This window comes from Bufo gargarizans, chromosome 1 (assembly GCF_014858855.1).
Source record: "Bufo gargarizans isolate SCDJY-AF-19 chromosome 1, ASM1485885v1, whole genome shotgun sequence".
NCBI classification, from domain to species: domain Eukaryota; kingdom Metazoa; phylum Chordata; class Amphibia; order Anura; family Bufonidae; genus Bufo; species Bufo gargarizans.
This window is the reverse complement of record NC_058080.1, coordinates 658,086,453-658,111,953: the sequence shown is the minus strand read 5'-3', so window position 1 is coordinate 658,111,953 and position 25,501 is coordinate 658,086,453. Positions and strand designations below refer to the sequence as shown.

General features: G+C 43.6%; 1 protein-coding gene across 1 annotated transcript in view; it reads right to left on the bottom strand.

Moving 5' to 3' along the window:
• Positions 1–25,501, bottom strand: part of MCCC2 (methylcrotonyl-CoA carboxylase subunit 2) — a 159,627-nt gene that overhangs the window by 63,305 nt on the left and 70,821 nt on the right. Inside the window, exon 8 of the mRNA XM_044276046.1 lies at positions 3,853–3,917. Within this exon, the coding sequence (XP_044131981.1) occupies positions 3,853–3,917 (65 nt within the window). The remainder of the gene's footprint in view (positions 1–3,852; positions 3,918–25,501) is intronic.

The following is a 25,501-nucleotide window of genomic DNA, read 5'->3' as shown; positions in this document are numbered from 1 at the left end:
TATTAAATTAAAGGTTCTGGCTATCACCATTAATAATGCATAGCATTTCATGAACATTCCTTCATGCAGGCTAGACAACACAACAGATTGCTCAGGGGAAATTAGTAATTGAATTTGCTGCTGACGACAGTCGAGTTACAAATTTCAGTAAAGAAAAACAGTGAGACGATCGTCCGGGCATAAAAAGAACGCAGCTAGATAAAAAAAATAATTACTATTCAATATTATGTTATCACATGCACATAATGTTCTCAAGCTACGTATAAAGAACAGGTTATATAAAAAAAAAACCTGCTGGAAAAGTGTCAAGGATGTATACATTTATTGTTGAGGAAAGGAATATGTTCCATGATCGTCATATGCTTTTAGGTTTTGAACTCCAACAGCTGTACTACTACCAGCTTCATTCACATTTGATACCCATGAAATAGGAAAGTTCGAGTTCAAGTGTTAAGTTCAAAGCAAATAAGAAAAACTAGATTTTTCCATCTGCACATAACGTATGTCCTCAAAAGTAACATGAAGCATATTGCTTGGAGCCAATTAAAGGGGCTGGCCACTTTCTGGTTATTGTTGACCAATGTGTTTGTGAGATAATTATATACTATATTTCGTAAGTTATTCCTCCTTGTTTGCCAAGTTTTTTGTGCTATCTACACAGAGGTACTATGCATAAAATGGAAGGCTCATGTGACCAAGCAAGTCACCTCCACGTGATGTCTCCTCCATTCAAATACACAGCACCTGCCATCTGTCCTTGCACAGCTGGGAGTTTAGTGTTAGACACAGTGGCCCTAATTTATCATACTTTCACTCCAAAATTCTGGCGTCAAAAAGTAAAAAAATAGGGCTTTTGCGACTTTCTTTGCACTCACTTGCGCAAGATTTTAAGCGATTGTGCAAAAATTAGCGCACTTTTTGCACCACTCACTCCAGTTTTGTAATATGGGTGGAAAAGTGGGTGTTTTGAGATTTATCATTGTGAGATTTATCATTTTTTTTAAAGTCGCAACCTCACTCCGGGAAGCTTTTTTAGATAGAAGTGTTAGGTTTAAGGAAAAAACTAATTCATCAGACAACCTGTGACATTTGATAAATGTGGCACAAACTATTCCAACACAGACTCAAGCAAACGGACTTCAAATATTCTCATTATGATGAATTCCCCCCAGTGTGTTTGAATGGAGGAAACATCCCATGGAAGTGATTTGCCTGGTCACATAACCCTCCATCAGAGGCCATTTTATGGATAAGACCACTGTTTTCGACAGCACAAAAGACTGGGGGTATACCTTATGAAATATAGAAAATAGTGCCAAATTTCAACAAAGAATATATATCAGTAAGAGCCACATAGTCATCTTATATTCACATTGCTCACAAATAGCCATTGAGCAGCCGGCCGACCCCTTTAACCTGCCGGCTCTTAAAGGGAACCTGTCACCGGGATTTGGGGTATAGAGCTAAGGACATGGGTTGCTAGATGGCCGCTAGCACATCCACAATATCCAGTCCCCATAGTGCTGTGTGCGTTTATTGTGTAAAAAAAAACGATTTGATACATATGCAAATTAACATAAAAGAGTCATATCTTACTTGTGTGACCAGAGAAGAGTCATATTTTAAAGCTCTGACTCATCTCAGGTTAATTTGCATATGTATCAAATCGTGTTTTTTACACAATAAAAGCACACAGAGCTATGGGGACTCGGTATTGCAGATGTGCTAGCGGACATCTAGCAACCCATGTCCTCAACTCTATACACAAAATCCATGTGACAGGTTCCCTTTAATGATCATCTTCTAGATGTACTTTCACTATGTAAGCAAACAGCTAGAAATACTAGTATATTTTTAATTATAGTATACATTTGACATCCTCTAGTTTACATAAAAATTCAACACCCAAGCTTAAAAGGAAAATATTACTACTGTTTGCATCAATAAACCACCATTAGAGGCTTATACTTATATGTGCTTATCTGCATTATTTTTAACTGCATATTGTAAAATGAGAAGTTTTATCTCTCCACATGCAGTATGCAAAATCACTTATTGTAGTCACATAGTTACAGCCACTCGGAAATGTCACCATGATGTCCATACCCAAAACATGCTCACTCTGTCATGATTAACACCCCTGAGGGGGAGATGCCTCATCTCAAGTGGCAACTGAAAGCGAGAATGCCACCAGAGCTGACATCTTTGCTTCGAAGGGAAGTGTACTGTCTACAGTGTAAGCCACTAGTGGTAGTTTAAGGATGTAAAAGGTGACATGTTGCCTTTAAAGCTAAATGTTAAGAACAAATGATAACCTCATCATAAGTGGACATAAACAGGAAGGTCTTGTTCTTAAATTGTACCTCTAATAATCCACTGAAAAATCTCTTAGGCTACCATGCACACGACAATGTAGGTGTCAGAGAGTCCACAATAATATTTGTAAAGAAACGTTTGCAGACCTAAAAAGAAAGTCAGCACATCCTATCAAATGAAATAAATGAGCAGATAACAGCACTCATCAAATCCATGGATAATTTTTTTTTTACTAATGCTATATTCACTGTATCAACAAATAGGATTCCATTTTTAAAAAAAGTGGTCACTTTGTCATGGTGAATGGGCACAAATAATTTTTTATCAAAATAGATCTGCTAAATACCTCATATTTAATTGTTTATTGTTTGCAGAGTGCTGTTACTTTGTGTATGTGCACCTGTGCAGAATTTGCTTACATATAACATCTATTTAGTGATTAAACATATTACAGCCATGGACTCTGAATCTACAGGCTTAGGGCTCTTTCACACCTGCGTTCTTTTCTTCCGGCTTAGAGTTCTGTCGTCCGTGCTCTATGCCGGAAGAATCCTGATCAGTTTTATCCTAATGCATTCTGAATGGAGTGAAATCCGTTCAGGATGCATCAGGATGTCTTCAGTTCCGGACAGGAACGTTTTTTGGCCGGAGAAAATACCGCAGCATGCTGCGCTTTTTGCTCCGGCCAAAAATCCTGAAGACTTGCAGCAAGGCCGGATCCGGAATTAATGCCCATTGAAAGGCATTAATCCAGATCCGGCCTTAAGCTAAACGTTGTTTCGGCGCATTGCCGGATCCGACGTTTAGCTTTTTCTGAATGGTTACCATGGCTGCCGGGACGCTAAAGTCCTGGCAGCCACGGTAAAGTGTAGCGGGGAGCGGGGGAGCAGCATACTTACCGTCCGTGCGGCTCCCGGGGCGCTCCAGAGTGACATCAGGGCGCCCCACGCGCATGGATGACGTGATCGCATGGCACGTCACCCATGCGCATGGGGCGCTCTGACGTCACGGGAGCCGGGCGGACTTAGTATACCGCTCCCCCGCTCCTACTATGGCAACCAGGACTTTAATAGCGTCCTGGGTGCCATAGTAACACTGAAAGCATTTTGAAGACGGATCCGTCTTCAAATGCTTTCAGTACACTTGCGTTTTTCCGGATCCGGCGTGTAATTCTGGCAAGTGGAGTACACGCCGGATCCGGACAACGCAAGTGTGAAAGAGGCCTAAGATACAGTTATCTCAGCTCAGTAGGATTTTGTTGTCAGACCGAGTGAATAGAGGACTACATTCTAATGGATGTGTATCTCATTAAGTGTAATTAGAAAGGTGTATTAAAAATAAAAAAATATATAAATATCACATACAAATGCAGCAATCCAACTAAGAAATTACCGTAAAGCATGATGGCTATCAAAGCCGAAGTATTCTTTTGGCATAAACCAAAGGTAATAAGAACGAGAAACATTGGCACGAATAACACATGTCTCTTCAGATGTAATATCAAGCAAATGAAATGCAGTCTATGTAATACCTCACCTACAGTGCAAATCTGCTCCTCCTAAATCTTCAGCAGATACCTGCTCCCCTGTAGCTGCCTTCACCTGATAACAAGAAATGAGGTAACATTACGATATAACAATTTTAATGAATTTCAGCCCTCTCTATGACAGGACCTAGATGTTAAAAGGAACATATCATGCATTTGATTTTAGTTCCCTAATTAAATGTACATTTTTAAAAGCTTCAGCTATTTTTTAACATCCGCGGGGTGGCCATATTGGAAACACACACTCTACTTCGTGTACTGCCTCTACAGTGGATATAAAAACTCTACACACCACTGTTAAAATGTCAGGTCTCTGTGCTGTAAAAAAATGAGACAAAGATAAATGATTTCAGAACTTTTTCCACCTTTAACCACTTCAGCCCCGCTAGCTGAAACCCCCTTCATGACCAGAGCACTTTTTACACTTCTGCACTACACTACTTTCACCGTTTATCGCTCGGTCATGCAACTTACCACCCAAATGAATTTTACCTCCTTTTCTTCTCACTAATAGAGCTTTCATTTGGTGGTATTTTATTGCTGCTGACATTTTTACTTTTTTTGTTATTAATCGAAATGTAACGATTTTTTTGCAAAAAAATGACATTTTTCACTTTCAGCTGTAAAATTTTGCAAAAAAAACGACATCCATATATAAATTTTTCGGTAAATTTATAGTTCTACATGTCTTTGATAAAAAAAAAAATGTTTGGGCAAAAAAAAAAAATGGTTTGGGTAAAAGTTATAGCGTTTACAAACTATGGTACAAAAATGTGAATTTCCGCTTTTTGAAGCAGCTCTGACTTTCTGAGCACCTGTCATGTTTCCTGAGGTTCTACAATGCCCAAACAGTACAAACGCCCCACAAATGACCCCATTTCGGAAGGTAGACACCCTAAGGTATTCGCTGATGGGCATAGTGAGTTCATAGAACTTTTTATTTTTTGTCACAAGTTAGCGGAAAATGATGATGATTTTTTATTTTTATTTTTTTCTTACAAAGTCTCATATTCCACTAACTTGCGACAAAAAATAAAAATTTCTAGGAACTCGCCATGCCCCTCACGGAATACCTTGGGGTGTCTTCTTTCCAAAATGGGGTCACTTGTGGGGTAGTTATACTGCACTGGCAATTTAGGGGCCCAAATGTGTAAGAAGTACCTTGCAATCAAAATCTGTAAAAAATGGCCTGTGAAATCCGAAAGGTGCTCTTTGGAATGTGGGCCCCTTTGCCCACCTTGGCTGCAATAAAGTGTCACACATCTGGTATCGCCGTACTCAGGAGAAGTTGGGGAATGTGTTTTGGGGTGTCATTTTACATATAACCATGCTGGGTGAGAGAAATATCTTGGCAAAAGATAACTTTTCCCATTTTTTTATACAAAGTTGGCATTTGACCAAGATATTTTTCTCACCCAGCATGGGTATATGTAAAATGACACCCCAAAACACATTGCCCAACTTCTCCTGAGTACGGCGATACCAGATGTGTGACACTTTATTGCAGCCTAGATGCGCAAAGGTGCCCAAATTCCTTTTAGGAGGGCATTTTTAGACATTTGGATCCCAGACTTCTTCTCACACTTTCGGGCCCCTAAAAAGCCAGGGCAGTATAAATACCCCACATGTGACCCCACTTTGGAAAGAAGACACCCCGAGGTATTCAATGAGGGGCCTGGCGAGTTCATAGAAATTTTATTTTTTTTGCATAAGTTAGCGGATATTGATTTTTTTAGTTTTTTTCTCACAAAGTCTCACTTTCCGCTAACTTGGGACAAAAATTTCAATCTTTCATGGACTCAATATGCCCCTCACGGAATACCTTGGGGTGTCTTCTTTCCGAAATGGGGTCACATGTGGGGTATTTATACTGCCCTGGCTTTTTAGGGGCCCTAAAGCGTGAGAAGAAGTCTGGAATATAAATGTCTAAAAATGTTTACGCATTTGGATTCCGTGAGGGGTATGGTGAGTTCATGTGAGATTTTATTTTTTGACACAAGTTAGTGGAATATGAGACTTAGTAAGAAAAAACAAAAACAAACAAAAAATTTCCGCTAACTTGGGCCAAAAAAATGTCTGAATGGAGCCTTACAGGGGGGGGTGATCAATGACAGGGGGGTGATCACCCATATAGACTCCCGGATCACCCCCCTGTCATTAATCACCCCCCTGTATAGCTCCATTCAGACGTCCGTATGATTTTTACGGATCCATGGACACATGGATCGGATCCGCAAAACACATGCGGACGTCTGAATGGAGCCTTACAGGGGGGTGATCAATGACAGGGGGGTGATCACCCATATAGACTCCCTGATCACCCCCCTGTCATTGATCACCCCCCTGTATGGCTCCATTCAGACGTCCGTATGATTTTTACGGATCCAGGGATACATGGATCGGATCCGCAAAACACATGCGGACGTCTGAATGGAGCCTTACAGGGGGGTTATCAATGACAGGGGGTGATCAGGGTGATCACCCCCCTGTCACTGATCACCCCCCCTGTAAGGCTCCATTCAGACGTCCGTATGATTTTTACGGATCCATGGATACATGGATCGGATCCGCAAAACACATGCGGACGTCTGAATGGAGCCTTACAGGGGGGTGATCAATGACAGGCGGGTGATCAATGACAGGGGGTGATCAGGGAGTGTATATGGGTGATCACCCACCTGTCATTGATCACCCACCTGTAAGGCTCCATTCAGACGTCCGCATGTGTTTTGCGGATCCGATCCATGTATCCATGGATCCGTAAAAATCATGCGGACGTCTGAATGGAGCCTTACAGGGGGGTGATCAATGACAGGGGGTGATCAGGGAGTGTATATGGGTGATCACCCGCCTGTCATTGATCACCCCCCTGTAAGGCTCCATTCAGACGTCCGCATGTGTTTTGCGGATCCGATCCATGTATCCATGGATCCGTAAAAATCATGCGGACGTCTGAATGGAGCCTTACAGGGGGGTGATCAATGACAGGGGGTGATCAGGGAGTGTATATGGGTGATCACCCGCCTGTCATTGATCACCCCCCTGTAAGGCTCCATTCAGACGTCCGCATGTGTTTTGCGGATCCGATCCATGTATCCGTGGATCCGTAAAAATCATACGGACATCTGAACGGAGCCTGACAAAGGGGTGATCAATGACAGGGGGGTGATCAGGGAGTTTATATGGGGTGATCATGGGTGATCAGGGGTTCATAAAGGGTTAATAAGTGACGGGGGGGGTGTAGTGTAGTGTTTGGGTGCGACTTTACTGACCTACCTGTGTCCTCTGGTGGTCGATCCTAACAAAAGGGACCACCAGAGGACCAGGTAGCAGGTATATTAGACGCTGTTATCAAAACAGCGTCTAATATACCTGTTAGGGGTTAAAAAAAATCAGATCTCCAGCCTGCCAGCGAGCGATCGCCGCTGGCAGGCTGGAGATCCAGTCGCTTACCTTCCGTTCCTGTGAGCGCGCGCGCCTGTGTGCGCGCGTTCACAGGAAATCCCGGCCCTCGCGAGATGACGCGTATATGCGTCGTCGTGCGCAGGGCTGCCGCCTCCGGACCGCACATCTGCGTTAGGCGGTCCGGAGGCGGTTAATGTGACCTATAAACTGTACAACTCAATTGAAAAACAAACTGAAATCTTTTAGGTGAAGGGAAGAAAACAAAAAAAAACACACGAAAATAATGTGGTTGCATAAGTGTGCATAACAGGGGATGTAGCTGTGTTCAGAATTAAGCAATCACATTCAAAATCATGTTAAATAGGAGTCAGCATACACCTGCCATCATTTAAAGAGCCTCTGATTAACCCTAAATAAAGTTCAGCTGCTCTAGTTGGTCTTTCCTGAAATTTTCTTAGTCGCATCCCACAGCAAAAGCCATGGTCCACAGAGAGCTTCCAAAGCATCAGAGGGATCTCATTGTTAAAAGGTATCAGTCAGGAGAAGGGTACAAAATAATTTCCAAGGCATTAGATATACCATGGAACACAGTGAAGACAGGACAGGATACAAGATACACAGAATACAACAAAACAAATGTCTAGGCAAGAAGCTGGGGATAAAGGTCACCTTATGACAAATCCCTACCAGCTCTCCCTAGACTTCTATGCCCATATTCAGACCCTGAAGGTGGGAATGAACGTGTCCTCGTGCGTAGGCTGAAGATTCCCTAAAATCCCTAAGATGGTGAAAGGGGGAAAGAGGCAGCCTGCTCCCTCAGGACCTGGAGGGGGCAGGCGTCTCTCTAACAGACTAGACAGACAATCACAAGAAAACAAAACCAACTTATCTTGTACGGAGCAGGAACAGCAATCCTTCCATCCTTCCTTCCTCTGAACAAGACAGAAGCTATAACACGCACAGGACACTGGGAGTGGGCGTAATTTAAGCGCATACCAATGACCCCACCCAGTGCACCTGAAGGGAGGCGGATACAGCTCAACTCCAAAATAATAACAAAAGGCTACACATGTGCTGCTAACCTAGCAGACCTCCGCACATGACCTGAGCAGGGCATGACACATTAAGTGGAAAAAATATGGCACAACAGTGACATTACCAAGATCTGTATGTCCCTCCAAAATTGATGAAAAGACGAGAAGAAAACTGGTCTGGGAGGCTACCAAGAGGCCTACGGCAACATTAAAGGGATTCTGTCATCAGATTTAACCCCTCTAACCTAAACATATGCTCATGTCCAGACTAATAGGAAGAATCCTAAGCTGGTCTTATTAAACCTCACTGTGGCTCTATTTGCCCAAAAAACAGGTTTTTATAACCTGTCAATCACTTACTTAAGGTGCCCAAGGGAAGGTCCGTTAATACAGGGTGCCCGGCCGCACCCCTCGCCATCCGGTGCCCATCGCCGCCTTCCCCGTCTTCAGCGCCGCCTCCGCAATCCTCCCCGTCCCTCTGCCAGATCCCGCGCCTGCGCACTAGGATTGCAGAGGCGGCCCTGAGCTGTAGAAGGAGACGCTGAAGACAGGGAAGGCAGCGCTGGGCACCAGACAGCGAGGGGTGCGGCTGGGCACCCTGTATTAATGGACCTCCCCTTGGGCACCTTAAGTAAGTGATTGACAGGTTATAAAAACCATTTTTTTGGGCAAATAGAGCCACAGTGAGGTGTAATAAGGCCAGCTTAGGATTCTTCTTATTAGTCTGGGCATGAGCATATGTTTAGGTTAGAGGGGTTAAATCTGATGACAGAATCCCTTTAAAGGAGCTGCAGGAGTATCTGGCAAATACTGGCTGTGTGGTACATGTGACAACAAATCTCCCCTATTCTTCATATGTCTGGGCTATGGGGTAGAGTGGCAAGATGAAAGCCTTTTCATACGAAGAAAAACATCCGGGCCAGGCTACATTTTGCAAAAACACATCTGAAGTCTCCCTAAAGCATGTGGGGATGAAACCAAGGTTGAACTTTTTGGCCATAATTCCAAAAGATATGTTTGGCGCAAAAACAACACTGCCCATCACCAAAAGAACACCATACCCACAGTGAAGCATGGTGGTGGCAGCATCATGCTTTGGGGCTGTTTTTCTTCAGCTGGAACTGGGGCCTTAGTTAAAGGGCTTCTGTCACCCCACTAAACCGTTTTTTTTTTACTTATAATCCCTATACTGCGATTTATGCCTACATAATCTAATTAATCATTTTGGCCCAGTAGATTGTGTTAAAAACGTGCTTTTAAAATATGCAAATTACCTTGCTTCCAGCAAGTAGGGGTGGGCGATATGGCCTAAAATCTATATTGAAATATAATTTTAAGCATGTGCGATATATATCGCAATATATTGTTTTCTATATTTGGGGGGCGTGTTTAAACTTTATTTATTTTTTTACTTTTTATTTAATAACTCCTAAAGGGCTAGAACCCTTGTCATATTCACCCTAATAGAGCTCTATTAGGGTGAATAGGACTTTACACTCTCCCTGCTGCCCTGTGCTTTGTGCACACAACAGCAGGGAGCTGAGTCCCCTCCCCTAAACAGTGCCATCCACAGATCCCCCTCCCCTAAACAGTGCCATCCACAGATCCCCCTCCCCTAAACGGTGCCATCCACAGATCCCCCCCCCCCTCCCCTAAACAGCGCCATCCACAGATCCCCCCCCCTCCCCTAAACGGTGCCATCCACAGATCCCCCCCCTTCCCTAAACGGTGCCATCCACAGATCCCCCCCCCTCCCCTAAACGGTGCCATCCACAGATCCCCCCCCCCTCCCCTAAACAGCGCCATCCACAGATCCCCCCCCTCCCCTAAACGGTGCCATCCACAGATCCCCCCCCTTCCCTAAACGGTGCCATCCACAGATCCCCCCCCCCTCCCCTAAACGGTGCCATCCACAGATCCCCCCCCCCCTCCCCTAAACGGTGCCATCCACAGATCCCCCCCCCTCCCCTAAACTGTGCCATCCACAGATCCCCCCCCCCCTCCCCTAAACGGTGCCATCCACAGATCCCCCCCCCTCCCCTAAACGGTGCCATCCACAGATCCCCCCCCCCCCAACGGTGCCATCCACAGATCCCCCCCCCCCCCAACGGTGCCATCCACGGATCCCCCCCCCCCCCGACGCTCACAGGAATACATTTATAAACTAATCAGTAACTTTAACTTTATTCATTGCTGATCTCTTTACTGTATACCTTACTCTGTCTTAGCACCGGTAACAGTTACAGCAGGCAGTGCGGGCGGGCGGCACTCACTCACTGACGTCACGCGCCTGCGCCGCCTAGTGGGAGGAGCAGGCGCGTGACGTTAGTGAGTGAGCGCCGCCCGCACTGCCTGCTGTTACCGGAGCTAAGACAGAGTAAGGTATACAGTAAAGAGATCACCAATGAATAAAGTTACTGATTAGTTTTTAAATGTTCTACTGTGAGCGGTGTGGCCCTGTATATTCTAACCCCCAGGCAAGCGTCCCTGTCACCATGGGAATGCCTGGGGGTTAGAATATACCATCGGATTTGAGTTTTCACGAGCTCACTGAGATCGTGAAAACTCAATGATTTACTGTCAGTCCCTCCCCTCCTCCTCTGCTCTCATTGGTGGTCAGCAGCAGCCGCGCACAGAGGGGAGGGAGGGACTCCCTCCTTCTCCATTGTGCCGGCTCAGGAGAACATGGTGCGTGCAGAGAGCGCGATCATATCGCGGTCCGGCGATATGCTCAAAATCCATATCGTGGCACAAATTTATATCGCATATCGCCTATATCGCCCACCCCTAGCAGCAAGTAGGACGGCTACTTGCTGGTAGCAGCCGCATCCTCCGATCCTAAAGACGCCCCCTCCGCATGTTGATTGACAGGGCCAGTGAACGGGATCGTCCTCTGCTGGTCCTGTTTGCTAGCAAGATCTCGCGCCTGCGCCGTAACGGTATTCAGTCAGCCCAGGTGCACTGAGACGCTCGCTCGGCCGCTCCATCCTCAATGCGCCTGTGCCGATGACGTCACATCTACACCCGGCGCAGGCGCATTGAGGATGGAGCGGCCGCCTCTCAGTGCGCCTGCGCCGATTGAAGACAGGTACGGCGCAGGCGCGAGATTTTGAATGCAAACAGGGCCAGCAGAGAACGATCCCGCTCCCTGGCACTGCCAATCAACATGAGGAGGGGGTGTCTTTAGGATCGGAGGATGCGGCTGCTACCAGCAAGTAGCCGCCCTACTTGCTGGTAGCAAGGTCATTTGCATATTTTAAAAGCACGTTTTTAACACAATCTACTGGACCAAAATGATTAATTAGATTATGTAGGCATAAATCGCAGTATAGGGATTATAAGTAAACAAAAAAAAAAGAAAAACGGTTTAGTGGGGTGACAGAAGCCCTTTAAGCTAGAGGGAATTCTGAACAGTTCCAAATACCAGTCAATATTGGCACAAAACCTTCAGGCTTCTGCTAGAAAGCTGAACATGAAGAGGAACTTCATCTTTCAGCATGACAACGACCCAAAGCATACAACCAAATCAACAAAGGAATGGCTTCACCAGAAGATGATTAAAGTTTTGGAATGGCCCAGCCAGAGCCCAGACCTGAGTGTTGGAGTGTTTTTGCAAAGAATTGTGGGCAAATCTTGCCAAGTCAAAATGTGCCATGCTGATAGACTCATACCCAAAAAGACTGAGTGCTGTAATAAAATCAAAAGGTGCTTCAACAAAGTATTAGTTTAAGGGTGTGCACACTTATGCAACTATATTATTGTATTTTTATATTTTTTTATCCCTCTACCTAAAAGATTTCAGTTTGTTTTTGAATTGAGTTGTATAGTTTATAGGTCACACTAAAGGTGGAAAAAGTTCTGAAATGATTTATCTTTGTCTCATTTTTTTCATCACAGGAACCTGACATTTAAACAGGGGTGTGTAGACTTTCTATATCCACTGTATAGACCGTATGTTTTATAGCTACTAAAATTAATGGGAGTTAGGCCTCTTGCACATAAACGTATGTATTTTGCGGTAAAAAAAACAACAGATCCGCAAAAAAAAATACAGATGACATGCGTGTGCATTCCGTATTTTGCGGAAGAGAACAGGTAGCCCCTAATAGAACAGTACTATCCTTGTCTGTGATGCGGACAATAATAGGACATGTTTTTTTTTTGTAGAACGGAAATACCTAAAGGGAATGCATACGGAGTAACTTCCGTTTTTTTGCAGACCCACTGAAATTAATGGTTACGCATACGGTCCCCCAAAAAAACGGAACAGACATGGAAAGAAAATACGTTTGTGTGCAAGAGGCCTTAAAGTGGTGACTTTATCCTCGGGATAGGTCATCTGTGAGGATCCAACACCCATCCCAAACAGCTGTTTGATGGGGCCACAGCAAGCACAATGTCACTCATCTAGTAGCGACGGAGTCTTGTAGCCAGGGGCGGATTGGTCATAGACCCTACAGGGAAATTTCCTGGTGGGCCGATGCCCAGGAGGCCACTCAAGCCCTCTTGATGGCCGCAAGTCAGGTACATAATGATCTGATGCTCAACGGCCGCAGGTGCCCTCCTGAACTCAACTGTATTACTGTCCTCATGATGGTGATACAGTTAAATACTGTGGTGAGGGCGGCAGAATTTTGTGCTGTCCTGTGGCATTTGGTTCTGCTGGGGCGGTATTCTGCACTGCACTACAGTATTGCGGGCAACGCCTACTTGTTTTGGCCCGTCTTCTGTTAGTTTGAACCCACCTACAACACGGGGCCACTTTTAGTTTATTTTTCCCGGGGCCACTTTAAAGGGGTTTTCCCATCTCAGACAATGGGGGCATTTGTCTGATAGGTGCGGGTCGCAGCGAGAACGGAGCGGGAAAATGAACGGAAGGCACACTGTGCATGTCTGAATTGTTTGAGACAAATTGAGTTCCAGGAGGGGGAGCCAGAAACAAATCCCTGACGAGCACCCACCAGCCAGAATAGACAGAGTGCTGTGATCAATTAGGATTATCTTAAAAAGCTGTCATTTGCTGATAATACATTCCCTTTAAGGCACATTTACATGCCCTGGGAGTGCAGACAATTATCAGGAAGGAACAGTTCCTTTCCGATAATTGCCTGCTCATCAATAAAGGAAAAAGCTGCATTTACATGCAGCGATCGTCTCCACTGTATGGGGACGAGCAATGACTACTGCTCTCGCCCATCATCCTACAGATTCATTGATTCTGGACAGCAGAGCTCTGTTTACACAGGACAATCTGCTGCCCAGAAAATATTATTTAGATGTGATATGATTTACACAGGGCTAATATCAGGAATGAACATTTGTAGTAACGTTCGTTCCCAATGACCGGCCCAACAATTGTGTGGAGTAAATACGCCTTTAGGAACATCCAACAATCTAGAACATTTAGAAGTTTAAATAAAAATTGCAGTATTGAAGGGCCTAACATGCCATAAACAAAACAGATTAAGGTCTGCATTAGAGGTAAGAGGTCACATGACTCAAAGTGCTAGGAAACGGAAGGGAGCAAAGCCAACCCCAAAGAGGGTAGAGAGGGATTTGTGCAAATTTTCCCCAAGTGGGTAAGGTTTGTGGGCATTTCCTGGTGGTCCCAAGGAGGGGCTTTAAAATCTACATACACCTTCGGAGGCAATTTGTTTACTATTGCATTTTACTCATTTTGAGCTAAAAATAATTTTTTCTATTGGTCTTTATTAAAAATATTGAGCCACTCTGTCACAAAGGGTTAAATATGTTTTTAGCTGTGTGAATAGTACTTTTTACTTTCACTTTGTGCTGGTCATCTAATAAACCTTGTTACTAAATTTCTAAAAGGTCCTAAAACTTATTTAAGCCACATTCTTATCAGTAAGATAAGAATTGAGCTATAATTAGAGTTTATAAGGGCAGAGATCAGGAGCCATCAGCTAAGCTGCCTGATGGAACAGAGTGAAACTCAAAGCTGCACAAAGACCAAATAGAAAAACTAATTTTCAGCAATAATAAAAAAATAATTCCGTCCCCCCAAAAGTGTACATAGCCTTCAATGTCCTGAATTATGTTGGCAACTCTGCATGACTTTACAAATAAAGTCTATGAAGCACTGCATTACTTTTCCTATCAACTACAGTTTGGAGAAAACTCACCAGTGACTTCTATTGGTGTATTGTGACTGCTCAGCATATTCTATGGTCATAAATCATCACAAAGCAGCATTGTGTGACCCAATGTAAGACTTAGGGATGTGAGGGTTCATGTCATTTAGCATCAGCCCAGTACAGCATATCTCACTGTCTGGAACCTCAATGCTTCCAGGTTGATTGTGTCTTAGTTCCAGCTACAAGGCAGCATGCAGCCTAGCGCTAACCATACACATACCATTCTGGTAGAGACAGGCATCTTCTCAGAGTTCCTTGGAAACCTATCTATTCAACTTGGTCACATGGTCATACTGTTTCAATGGAGGGTATGAGGTCCCCTCAATTAAGAAACACCGGCATCTCTTAATAAGCATCAAAATGTCTCTACATATATAGTTAAAACCAGAAGTTAACATACACTATATAAAATGACACATATGCATGTTTTTCTCAATATCTGACATGAAATCAGAAAAAAACTTTCCTGTTTTTGGTCAATAAGGATTACCATAATTATTATTTGCCAAATGTCAGAATAATGAGAGAGAGCGCAAGAGAATGTTTTAAGGCATTTTTATTACTTTCTGCAAAGTCAAAAATTTACATACATTTCATTAATATTTGGTACCATTGCCCTTAAACTGTATGACTTGGGTCAAACATTTTGGATATCCTTCCACAAGCTTCTCACAACAGTTGGTCGGAATTTGGGCCCATTCCTCCTAACAAAACTGGTGTAACTGAGCCATGTTTGTTGGTAGCCTTGCTCGCACCTGCCTTTTCAGCTTTGCCCAGAAATTTTCAAAAGGATTGAGATCAGGGCTTTGTGATGGCCACGCCAAAACATTGACTTTGATATCCTTAAGCCACTTTGTAATCAGTTTAGCAGTATGCTTCGGGTCATTGTCCATTTGGAAGACCCATTTCCGCCCAAGCTTTAACTTCCTGGCTGATGTCTTGAGCTGTTGCTTCAGTATTTACACATAATCTTCTTTCCTCATGATATCATCTATTTTGTAAAGTGCACCAGTCCCACCTGCAGCAAAACAACCCCACAACATGATGGGATAGTGTTCTTAGACTTCCAAGCTTCTTCATTTTTCCTACAAACTTAACGATTGTCATTATGGCCAAAAAGGTACAATTTTACTTTCGTCAGACCACAGGATATGTCTCCAAAAATGTAAGTCTTTGTTCCTGTGTGCATTTGCAACCATTAATCTTGCTTTTTTATTTTTAGTTTGGAGTAATGGCTTCTTCCTGCTTTTGTTCTTGGGTTGATATGCACATGTCGGACCAAAGCACGTTCATCTCTGGGACACAGAACCCGTCCTTCCTGAGCGGTATGATGACTGGACATTCCCATCTTGTTTGTACTTATGTATAAATGTTTGTACAGATGAACAGGGCCCTTCAGGTATCTTGAAATTTCACCCAAGGTTGAGCCAGACTTGTGCAAGTCCACAATTCTCTTCCTGATATCTTGGCTGATTTCTTTAGACTTTCCCATGATGCTACAAGAAAGCAGCAGTGTGTTTCAGGCGTGCATTTAAATATATCCACGGGTGTGACTAATTAACTCAGATGTTGCCAACAAACCTAACAGAAGCTTCCAAACACATTACATTATTATATGGGCAGTCTAGAATTGGTTAAAGGCATAGTAATCTTAGCATATGTAAACTTTTGATATTTCAGAAAAAAAAATGCCTTAGGCTGCTTTCACACTAGCGTTCGGGTGTCCGCTCGTGAGCTCCGTTTGAAGGGGCTCACGAGCGGACCCGAACGCAGCCGTCCAGCCCTGATGCAGTCTGAATGGAGCGGATCCGCTCAGACTGCATCAGTCTGGCGGCGTTCAGCCTCCGCTCCGCTCGCCTCCGCACGGACAGGCGGACAGCTGAACGCTGCTTGCAGCGTTCGGGTGTCCGCCTGGCCGTGCGGAGGCGTACGGATCCGTCCAGACTTACAATGTAAGTCAATGGGGACGGATTCGTTTGAAGATGCCACAATATGGCTCAATCTTCAGGCGGATCCGTCCCCCATTGACTTTACATTGAAAGTCTGGACGGATCCGTCCGAGGCTATTTTCACACTTAGCTTTTTTTAGGCATTTTAATGCAGACGGATCCGTTCTGAACGGAGCCTCCGTCTGCATTAATATGATCGGATCCGTTCAGAACGGATCCGATCGAACGCTAGTGTGAAAGTAGCCTTAAACATTCTCTCTATAATTATTCTGGCATTTGGCACATAATAATAATTATGGTAATCCTAATTGACCAAAAACGGGAAAGGTTTATTCTGATTTCATGTCAGATATTGATAAAAACATGCATATGTTTTTATATAGTGTACGTAAACTTCTGGTTTCAACTGTATCAGACAGATCTGACTGAAATGAACAAATCTAATGCACAAGTCCAGCTTCTAGTTTCACTACAGTAAGCAGACTATGGAATAGACAAATTCAGTCTAGGAGCTCACATACATGGCAGGGCACTGAGGCCACAAAGCTTCCACACATTGGCGTACAGACTTCATGCCCTTGTATGTGACCCCTAGGATGGAGATCTGTCAGACTGCATACATCTCAAAAAGCTACAGGTGTAGGTTCCAAAAAACTTCCTTGGGATGCAGACCTAGATGATGAATCCCATTGTCCACCCTCAAATAAAGATTCAAAGAACACAGTTTTAATCAATCATCAAATAACAGTAACCCTAGTCGTCTCTCTCACTACTATCTATAAGTGCACTGTTATCTATAAAATCATTGTCACCATATTTCTTTCTACTCTTGACCATCTGCCACCAAATGTCATCTAAAACCCTGAGAGATTGTCTTATATCTGAGATTTCTGGCTTGAATACAAATACTTGTTGGCAGATGGTGAAGAGTGGAGATATGGAGGACAATCATTTCCACCTTATTTCAAGTGTTAATGCACATTTAAGTGAGTCATATAAGAGATGCAACCGTCATATTACTTCTGTAGGTTCTCTCTAGATTTCTTGAACCATATATATTGTCTCATGTCCACATCCTGTATAACTAGACAAAACTGCCATTCAGGACCCCTGGAAAGCTGGGTAACAATACACATGGGAGTCATAACGGTGGATGCATTGTCAGATCCCCAGCAATAGAGAAAACTGAATGAATTGAAAATAAATGCTTTACACAAGAAATGAACTTAGGGACTTACATTATGAGGCATGTAATTTAACTTAGGAGAAAAGCCTACTTAAAGGGAACCTGTCACGTTCAACAGCATCTAATCTGATGGCAGCACGTTACAGAGCAGGAGGAGCTGAGCAGATTGTTATATAATTATCTAGTGGGAAATGATTCAGAAAAACTAGTAGTTTACTCATTTAAACCTCCACTCATTCTGGGCTTTGGAGTCAAGGAGGTGGTCCTATCAGTGACTGACAGCATTTCCTATATGATTGTGCATAGAGATAGCTGTCAATCACTTATAGGACCCCCTCCTTGACTCCTAAATTCAGAATGAACAGAGAATTAAATGCATAAAATAAAAGTTTTACTGGATCTTTATCTCACAAAAACTATGTATCAGTCTGATCAGCTCCTCCTGCTCTATAATAAGCTATCTCATTCAAAGAGAGTTTTCTTTATTTTCATGACTATGAAAATTGTAGATTTACACTGAAGGCATCAAAACTATGAATTAACACATGTGGAATTATATACATAACAAAAAAGTGTGAAAGAACTGAAAATATGTCATATTCTAGGTTCTTTAAAGTAGCCACACTCTTGGCATTCTCTTGATGAGCTTCAAGAGGTAGTCACCTGAAATGGTTTTCACTTCTTAGGTGTGCCCTGTCAGGTTTAATAAGTGTGATTTCTTGCCTTATAAATGGGGTTGGGACCATCAGTTTCGTTATGGAGAAGTCAGATGGATACACAGCTGATAGTCCTACTGAATAGACTGTTAGAATTTGTATTATGGCAAGAAAAAAGCAGCTAAGTAAAGAAAAACGAGTGGCCATCATTACTTTAAAAAAATGAAGGTCAGTCAGTCCGAAAAATTGGGAAAACTTTGAAAGTAACGGCTATTTGACCATGAAGGAGAGTGATGGGGCGCTGCGCCAGATGACCTGGCCTCAACAGTCACCGTACCTGAACCCAATCGAGATGGTTTGGGGTGAGCTGGACCGCAGAGTGAAGGCAAAAGGGCCAACAAGTGCTAAGCATCTCTGGGAACTCCTTCAAGACTGTTGGAAGACCATTTCAGGTGACTACCTCTTGAAGCTCATCAAGAGAATGCCAAGAGTGTGCAAAGCAGTAATCAAAGCAAAAGGTGGCTACTTAGAAGAACCTAGAATATGACATATTTTCAGTTGTTTCACACTTTTTTGTTATGTATATAATTCCACATGTGTTAATTCATAGTTTTGATGCCTTCAGTGTGAATCTACAATTTTCATAGTCATGAAAATAAAGAAAACTCTTTGAATGAGAAGGTGTGTCCAAACTTTTGGTCTGTACTGTAAGTCATTTAAACCCCTTTCAGGATCCCGCCAGTTTTGGCCTTCAGGGGCCCCAAGGTATTTTCTATTTTTTGCCTTCCCACATGCTAACCATCATAATTTATTTAAATTATTCAGACACAGCTGTATGAGGCCTTTTTTGGCAGTACAGATTGTACTTTGATCAGGAATTAATACATTTATATCAGCATTTAAAAAAAAATAGTTAAAAATGCTGAAAACAATCATGTAAAAGGTTTCAAGTAATCTCTCTCAGCACTGCTTTGTGGCTGTTTCACATATACACTGACACCATGTGACAATATTTGAGCCGTCTTCTCTATCATCTATTTAATGGGATCCTGTCACCATGAAAATGTGAATTAATCTGCAAGCAGCATGTTACAGAGCAGAAGAAGCTGAGCAGACTGATATATAAATTTGTAGTAAAAGATTCCGTAAAACGTACAGTTGAAAGCAGAAGTTTACATACACTATATAAAAAGACAAATATGCATGTTTTTCTCAATATCTGACATGAAATCAATAAGGATTACCATAAGTAATCAGAGGATCCGCAAAACACGGACAGCTGCAATGTGCGTTCCGCATTTTGCGAACCGCACATTGCCGGCACTAAGAGAATATGCCTATTCTTGTCAGCTATTGCGGACAAGAATAGGACATGTTCTATTTTTTTCAGGATCGGAATTAAGGACCCGGAAGTGCGGGTCCGCAATTACGTTCCACAAAATGGGAAATGGAATTGCGGATGTGTGAATGGACCCTAACTATAAGTACAGTGACTGAGTCACACCACACAATAACAAAAGTTTTAGATTTTAGAAAAACTGACTTTTCTAAAATTAGATTAGTGGTATACGAGTCCCTATCAGATTGGAAGTTTCAATGGAGTCCAGGAGAAATGGGACTACTTAAAAGTGGCACTTTTGAAGGCAACAGATAATTGCATTAGGCTTGTCAGTAAAAGCAAAAAAAGGAAGCGACCGCTGTGGTACTCAGCAGAAGTGGCCAAAATCGTTAAAAACAAAAAGATAGCATTTAGTAATTATAAAAATAAAAAAACGAGGACGACAGGCAAATTTATAAGATTAGGCAGAGAGAGAGAGGCCAAACAAGTTATAAGAGCTTCTAAAGCACAGGCAGAAGAGAAATTAGCTCAGTCAGTTAAAAAAGGTGATTCTTCGGATACATAAATGAAAAAAGGAAACTAAAACAAGGAATTAAATTAAAAACAAAAGAAGGAAGGTATATGGAAGAAGATAAAGAACTAGCTGACTGCCTCAATGAATACTTCTGTTCAGTTTTACAAAGGAAAATGAAGGAAAAGGACCTCAGTTAGGAAGGAAGACTAATGAATCTTTTGATGCATGTGTCTTTACAGAGGAAGAGGTTCTAAGTCAGCTGTCTAAAATTAATACAAATAAGTCACAGGGGCCTGATGGGATACACCCAAAGCTATTTAAAGAACACTTTTTTGCATCGAGGATTCGTTTCTGTCATGCTACCACGGAGCAGGAGTGAAGCGCTTGCTATTACTCACCGCTCCATGGTCACCCGACAGCCTTACCTTGCTGCACTCCGCTGAGGGAGTCTGCTGCCTTTCAGTGTCCCCACTGGGGACAGGGAGCGGACCGGGCAGATTGGCCCCCGGAGGCAGAGTGTATGGGTTGCACTGGTTGGGCCCCGCGGGACGGAAGCTCTCCGGATTTCGGCTGACTGAGAAGTTCGTGCTCCTTTTGGTGTTCAGCAGCTTCATCACCTTCTGTTTCGGGGCCATCTTCTTCCTCCCCGACTCCACCAAGCTGCTGAGTGGAGTGTTCTGACAGCAGCGCCCGCAGCCTCCTCCGCAGGAAACCCCCTTTGGTCCTGGGCTGCAAGATGAAGAGGAACGTGAGGGGGCGCTGCGGGAAGCCAAGGACACGCTAAACCGGCTGCCCGAGCAGATCAAGAGGGAGATCCAGGAGGAGAAGGACCGGGTGCAGGGCAAGGGCACGGGTGCGGGCAGGTTAAATCCCTGACCCTTCAAAGAGACTATTGGAGTGGTGGGCAAAGAGCCTGCGGATCCTGATGTCAAGCAGAAGCGGGACAAGATCAAGAAGGTGAGGAGCGGGCTGGTGTAACAGGTGATGCCAGCCACTGGTGGATGACAGGTCACACTGGTGCAGAGGAGGGGGCGAGCCTTACAGCCTAGGTGGCACGTTGTGTCCTGGCTTTCTGTTATACACAGTGGGATCAGGGCTCAGTGCCAGTTTACAGCAGTATGCGGGTTATGCAGCTTATTGTGGTAGCTGGCACCTACCAGGCATGATGCTGCCCCACAGCGTATGCCTTACTGCCATGGTATAAGAAGGATTAGCTCTCTATATCTGTCTATCCATCACATCGGTAACATCTAAGGACATGGCAATATAGTGTCTTCCTTAATGTGGTGGTCTTCATTTCAATGCCAAGGGCTATCTCCTCGTCAGTGTCAACATGCCAGGCCATCAAACATTAAATATGTAATCCATTTGACCCATAAGACGCTATGAAGTTTTGGGTAGAGATCAAGTTGTTCCTCTTGATTGTCTTGTATGTTAAGTTATGGAACCGTTCATGAAATGCTGACATGTTTGACAGGGTTTCTTGAAGGCTCCAACATCTCTACGTTTTCACATTTCCTTGATGGCACGGGGGGGGGGCAAGTTGGTGGCACTGAGGAGAAAGCTGCTGGCATGGGGTGGGCAGCTGATGGCACGGGGGGCTGATGAGTTTTTATAAAGAAAAGCGTTCTTTTAATTAGTTTTTTGTTATTAGAGTACTCGATTAATTGTTGAATTAATCGATAGAATACTCTATTACAAAAATAGTCAATAGCTGCAGCCCTAGTTGAAATGCTGCAATTTGTGAATAAAGGGATCCATTTTTTTTCCACATCATCCGCTGTGCTGCCTCTGTTCCAGTTTATTACACTGAGGATATCCAGATTTTTTGAGGATTTAGCAGTGCACCTGGTTTACATTTAGAGTGCTGCAAATCATATTTCAATTTTTCAAATATTTCAATATATATATATCCGCTCAGCTTCTCCTGCTCTACAATATGCTGCCTGCAGCTCAGACACCATGTGTAATGTGTCAGGTTCCCTTTAAATGTCATGCTTGCTATATTGGATTTGTATTGTTTTATAGATTAATATAGTAAAAAATAAAATAACAAATAAATCGGTGCATAATGTGTATATCAATATAAAAAGACACACACAAGTAACATGTTCTGAAACCAGTAATCATATACACGATACTGCGCACTACCTCCCCCCGTACCGATCCTGCTGGCTCTGCTAGGTGTCTGTTTGTTGGATCACGCCCCGGCCGGTGGCGTTCTGTTTTCAGATGCTCGTGCACACGTGGAGCCACCTGGTGATATCACTTGTACGAGCTAAGGATCACTGTGAGTACCAAAAAATCCAACACGTTTCGAACAATAACGTTGTTCTTCATAGGGAATCACTGTGGTACTAGCGACACCCCTCCTTTTATAAGCCTGTACTGCCCTTTACATTAACTCTTACTCTGCCGCACCCATTTTGCCTTATTCAAATGCAAACAGCTCTATCTCTGCATTTAAGCCTTTTGGTACCATGGTGTCCATATTAAAGATCCATTTTGTTTCGGCTTTGGGCATGCTTTTAATGTAATCTCCCCCTCGTGCATTAATTTTTACTATTTCTAATCCGCAAAAGATTGATCCCTCAAATTTCCTTTCATGTATATCCTTATAATGTCTTGACAGCGGATGTCCCTCAAATGTCCTCTGAATATTGTATACATGTTCTCCTACTCTTTTAATTGCCTCTTTGTACGGTCAATGTATATTTTATAACACAGACATTTAATTGCATATATTACTCCTCGGCTATTACATGTTATGTGTTCTTTAATATCATATTTATATGAACCATCACTGTTCTGTATTTGAAATGTTTTGTTTTTTTTTTTGTGATTTTTTGCATCCTATGCATTTTTTTTACATGGATAAAAATGGATGGATGCCACTAGATTTGCTATATTTACTGCTTTACAGTATACAAATTTTGGGGCTTCTGGGATATGATCTCCAATTATTCTGTCTTCTTTCAGAGTGTCCCAATATCTGCTTACTATCTTCCTAAAATACTTTGTCTGCCCATTATACGGTATGATAATAGGTGGGATTGACTCCTTTCTTATTTCCTGTTGTTCACATGTTTTTTTGTTATTTTTATTAACTGTTGAATCTTCTAACAGTAACATGTTCTATTTGCACAGTTCCTCAGCTTACCCAACACTGGATACACAACACATTCTTTATGTGTCAAATTGCTATGCAATATTGATGATCGTCTCTCCACAAGTTTAATTGAACTGAATGTAAAAATCAATTTGCAGTTGTCAGTACTGACCTAGCAATTTCCCTACAGAGCAGAACAATGCAGAACACATGTGGGAGAGGGTAACAAGGAGCGATTCCTAATTAACACTTGAAAACAAATTCAACAAGAAAGAAAAATTAATCAATAGGAATTCTACATATTTATCATTGTAAGGCAGCTATAGATCCGTTTAGCATTTACTGCACAAGTTTTTCCATCATTACAGCATCTTATATTTTTTACTAACAGAAAGCAAACGACAGAGTGCGGGCGGGGGGATATGCAGAGCATTGTTTTGTTTTTTACAAGAAAAAACAAGATTTTGTCAAACTTACCAGTAAAATCTCTTTCTTGCTCTTCATTGGGGGACACAGAGACCATGGGTATAGCTATGTCCTCTAGGAGGCGTTGACACTAGATAAAGCTGTTAGCTCCTCCCCTGGCAGCTATACCCCCTCCAGCCTGGAGAGAGAGCTTCAGTTTGTGAGAAGCAGTAGGAGAAGCAAGTAAACCAACGAAACAATGTGGAACAGCAACAATGCCAAGAACCGAACCAGGTTCTAACCAGCAACAGCCAAAACTGTGGCCAAACAACAATACTGGGTGGGTGCTGTGTCCCCCAATGAAAAGTGAGAAAGAGATTTTACTGGTAAGTTTTACAAAATCTCGTTTTCTCGCACATATTCATTGGGGGGCACAGAGACCATGGGAGGGAAAAACCACAGACCCATGAAGCAAGCCCGTGCAGTCAACTAAGAACTGTCGCCTGCAGACCCGCAGCCCACGAAGCGACCATCAATGCATAAGTATGCACCTGGCAACTGCTTGCGAACATGTGCAAGAAGGACCGGATCCACCTTACATTACTCTGCAGCCAAAGCGCGATTCCTCCTAGCCCGAGAAAACGCCCATCACTTTGGGGGAGTGAGCCGTGACACCTAAGGGTGGATCCCCTCCCCGAGCGCGGCAAGCTGTAGCACTGCCAGACCTAATCCAACGTGCAATCGCCCTTTGGGGGCCACCAATCCCCAGTGATGACCCTCCGGATGGAAAAGGTGGGTCCGTACGCCGAAATAATTTGTATAGCACTAACAACGTCCATAATGTGACTCCCTTCCGTAGGGCGCGAAGGAAAGGAAACCATATTCAGATCCCAAGACTGTAACGACGATACAGAGGAGCCACATGTGCCGCTCCTTGAAAGAAGATTCCCATGGGCACCAGGGAACCTGGAAGGCTGCCCCAGACGGAAGCTCCAACACCTGACCCATCAAGGAACAAGGGCTAAACAAAGGTCCAACCCTTAAAGTAGAAGGGAGAGAGAAAACCCCAAAGTGAGGGGGACGTCTTGGCTTCAGAAAAGCCTCAGAAGGACCTGCAGGTCCCAGAATAGATACTGGCGATGCAGAACTCATGTCCTGATTCATAGTGAGGAAGATATCTGTCGAACAAAACACCCTGCACGTTAGAACGGCGGTCTCAATAGCCACGCCATCATTGAAAAGATCACGTAAGACTAAACCCCTTGAAAGGAGGACGTCTCTGAGTGGCAGTGACCAAGGGACATCTCCAGGAGAACGAGGTCGGCGTATCAAGCACGACGAGTCAGTTTCGGAGTGACTAGGATATGTCTGAATGTCCTCCATCCGGACCTTCCATAGAACCCTGAGAAGGAAGGGAAGAAACTCCCGCCAAGGAGAATCAGGACCTCCATGGCGGATGTGTTCGGAACTCTGGCTCTGGAGAGAAGGCGGAAGCCCTTGTGCAGATACCGTTAGCACACCCGGACCAATGGAAGAGACCCTGTAGGAGGAAGAATGTCACCAGTTGGGACCAGATCGTGTCTGGAATGGAAAGGCACCAAACGAATACCCTATGCAACGCAGAGGAGGGAAGGTAGCAACGTAGGAACTACCAAGGCATACGGGGTGACAATGAACCATGAGCCATTGGGGGAAGACAGGAGAAGCAATAGGCTAGGTCTAAGCCCTTACCCTGTAAGAGACCGACGCTATACAGAAGTAGCCAAAGATCAAGCGGCCGTGCCAAAAGAACTCTGCCCGAGAAGGAAGCCAGGCAAGGGAAATCACACTGCAATGCCAGTCCCAAATCCCAGCAGAGGAGGGAACACCCGTAGAAGCCACGATCCG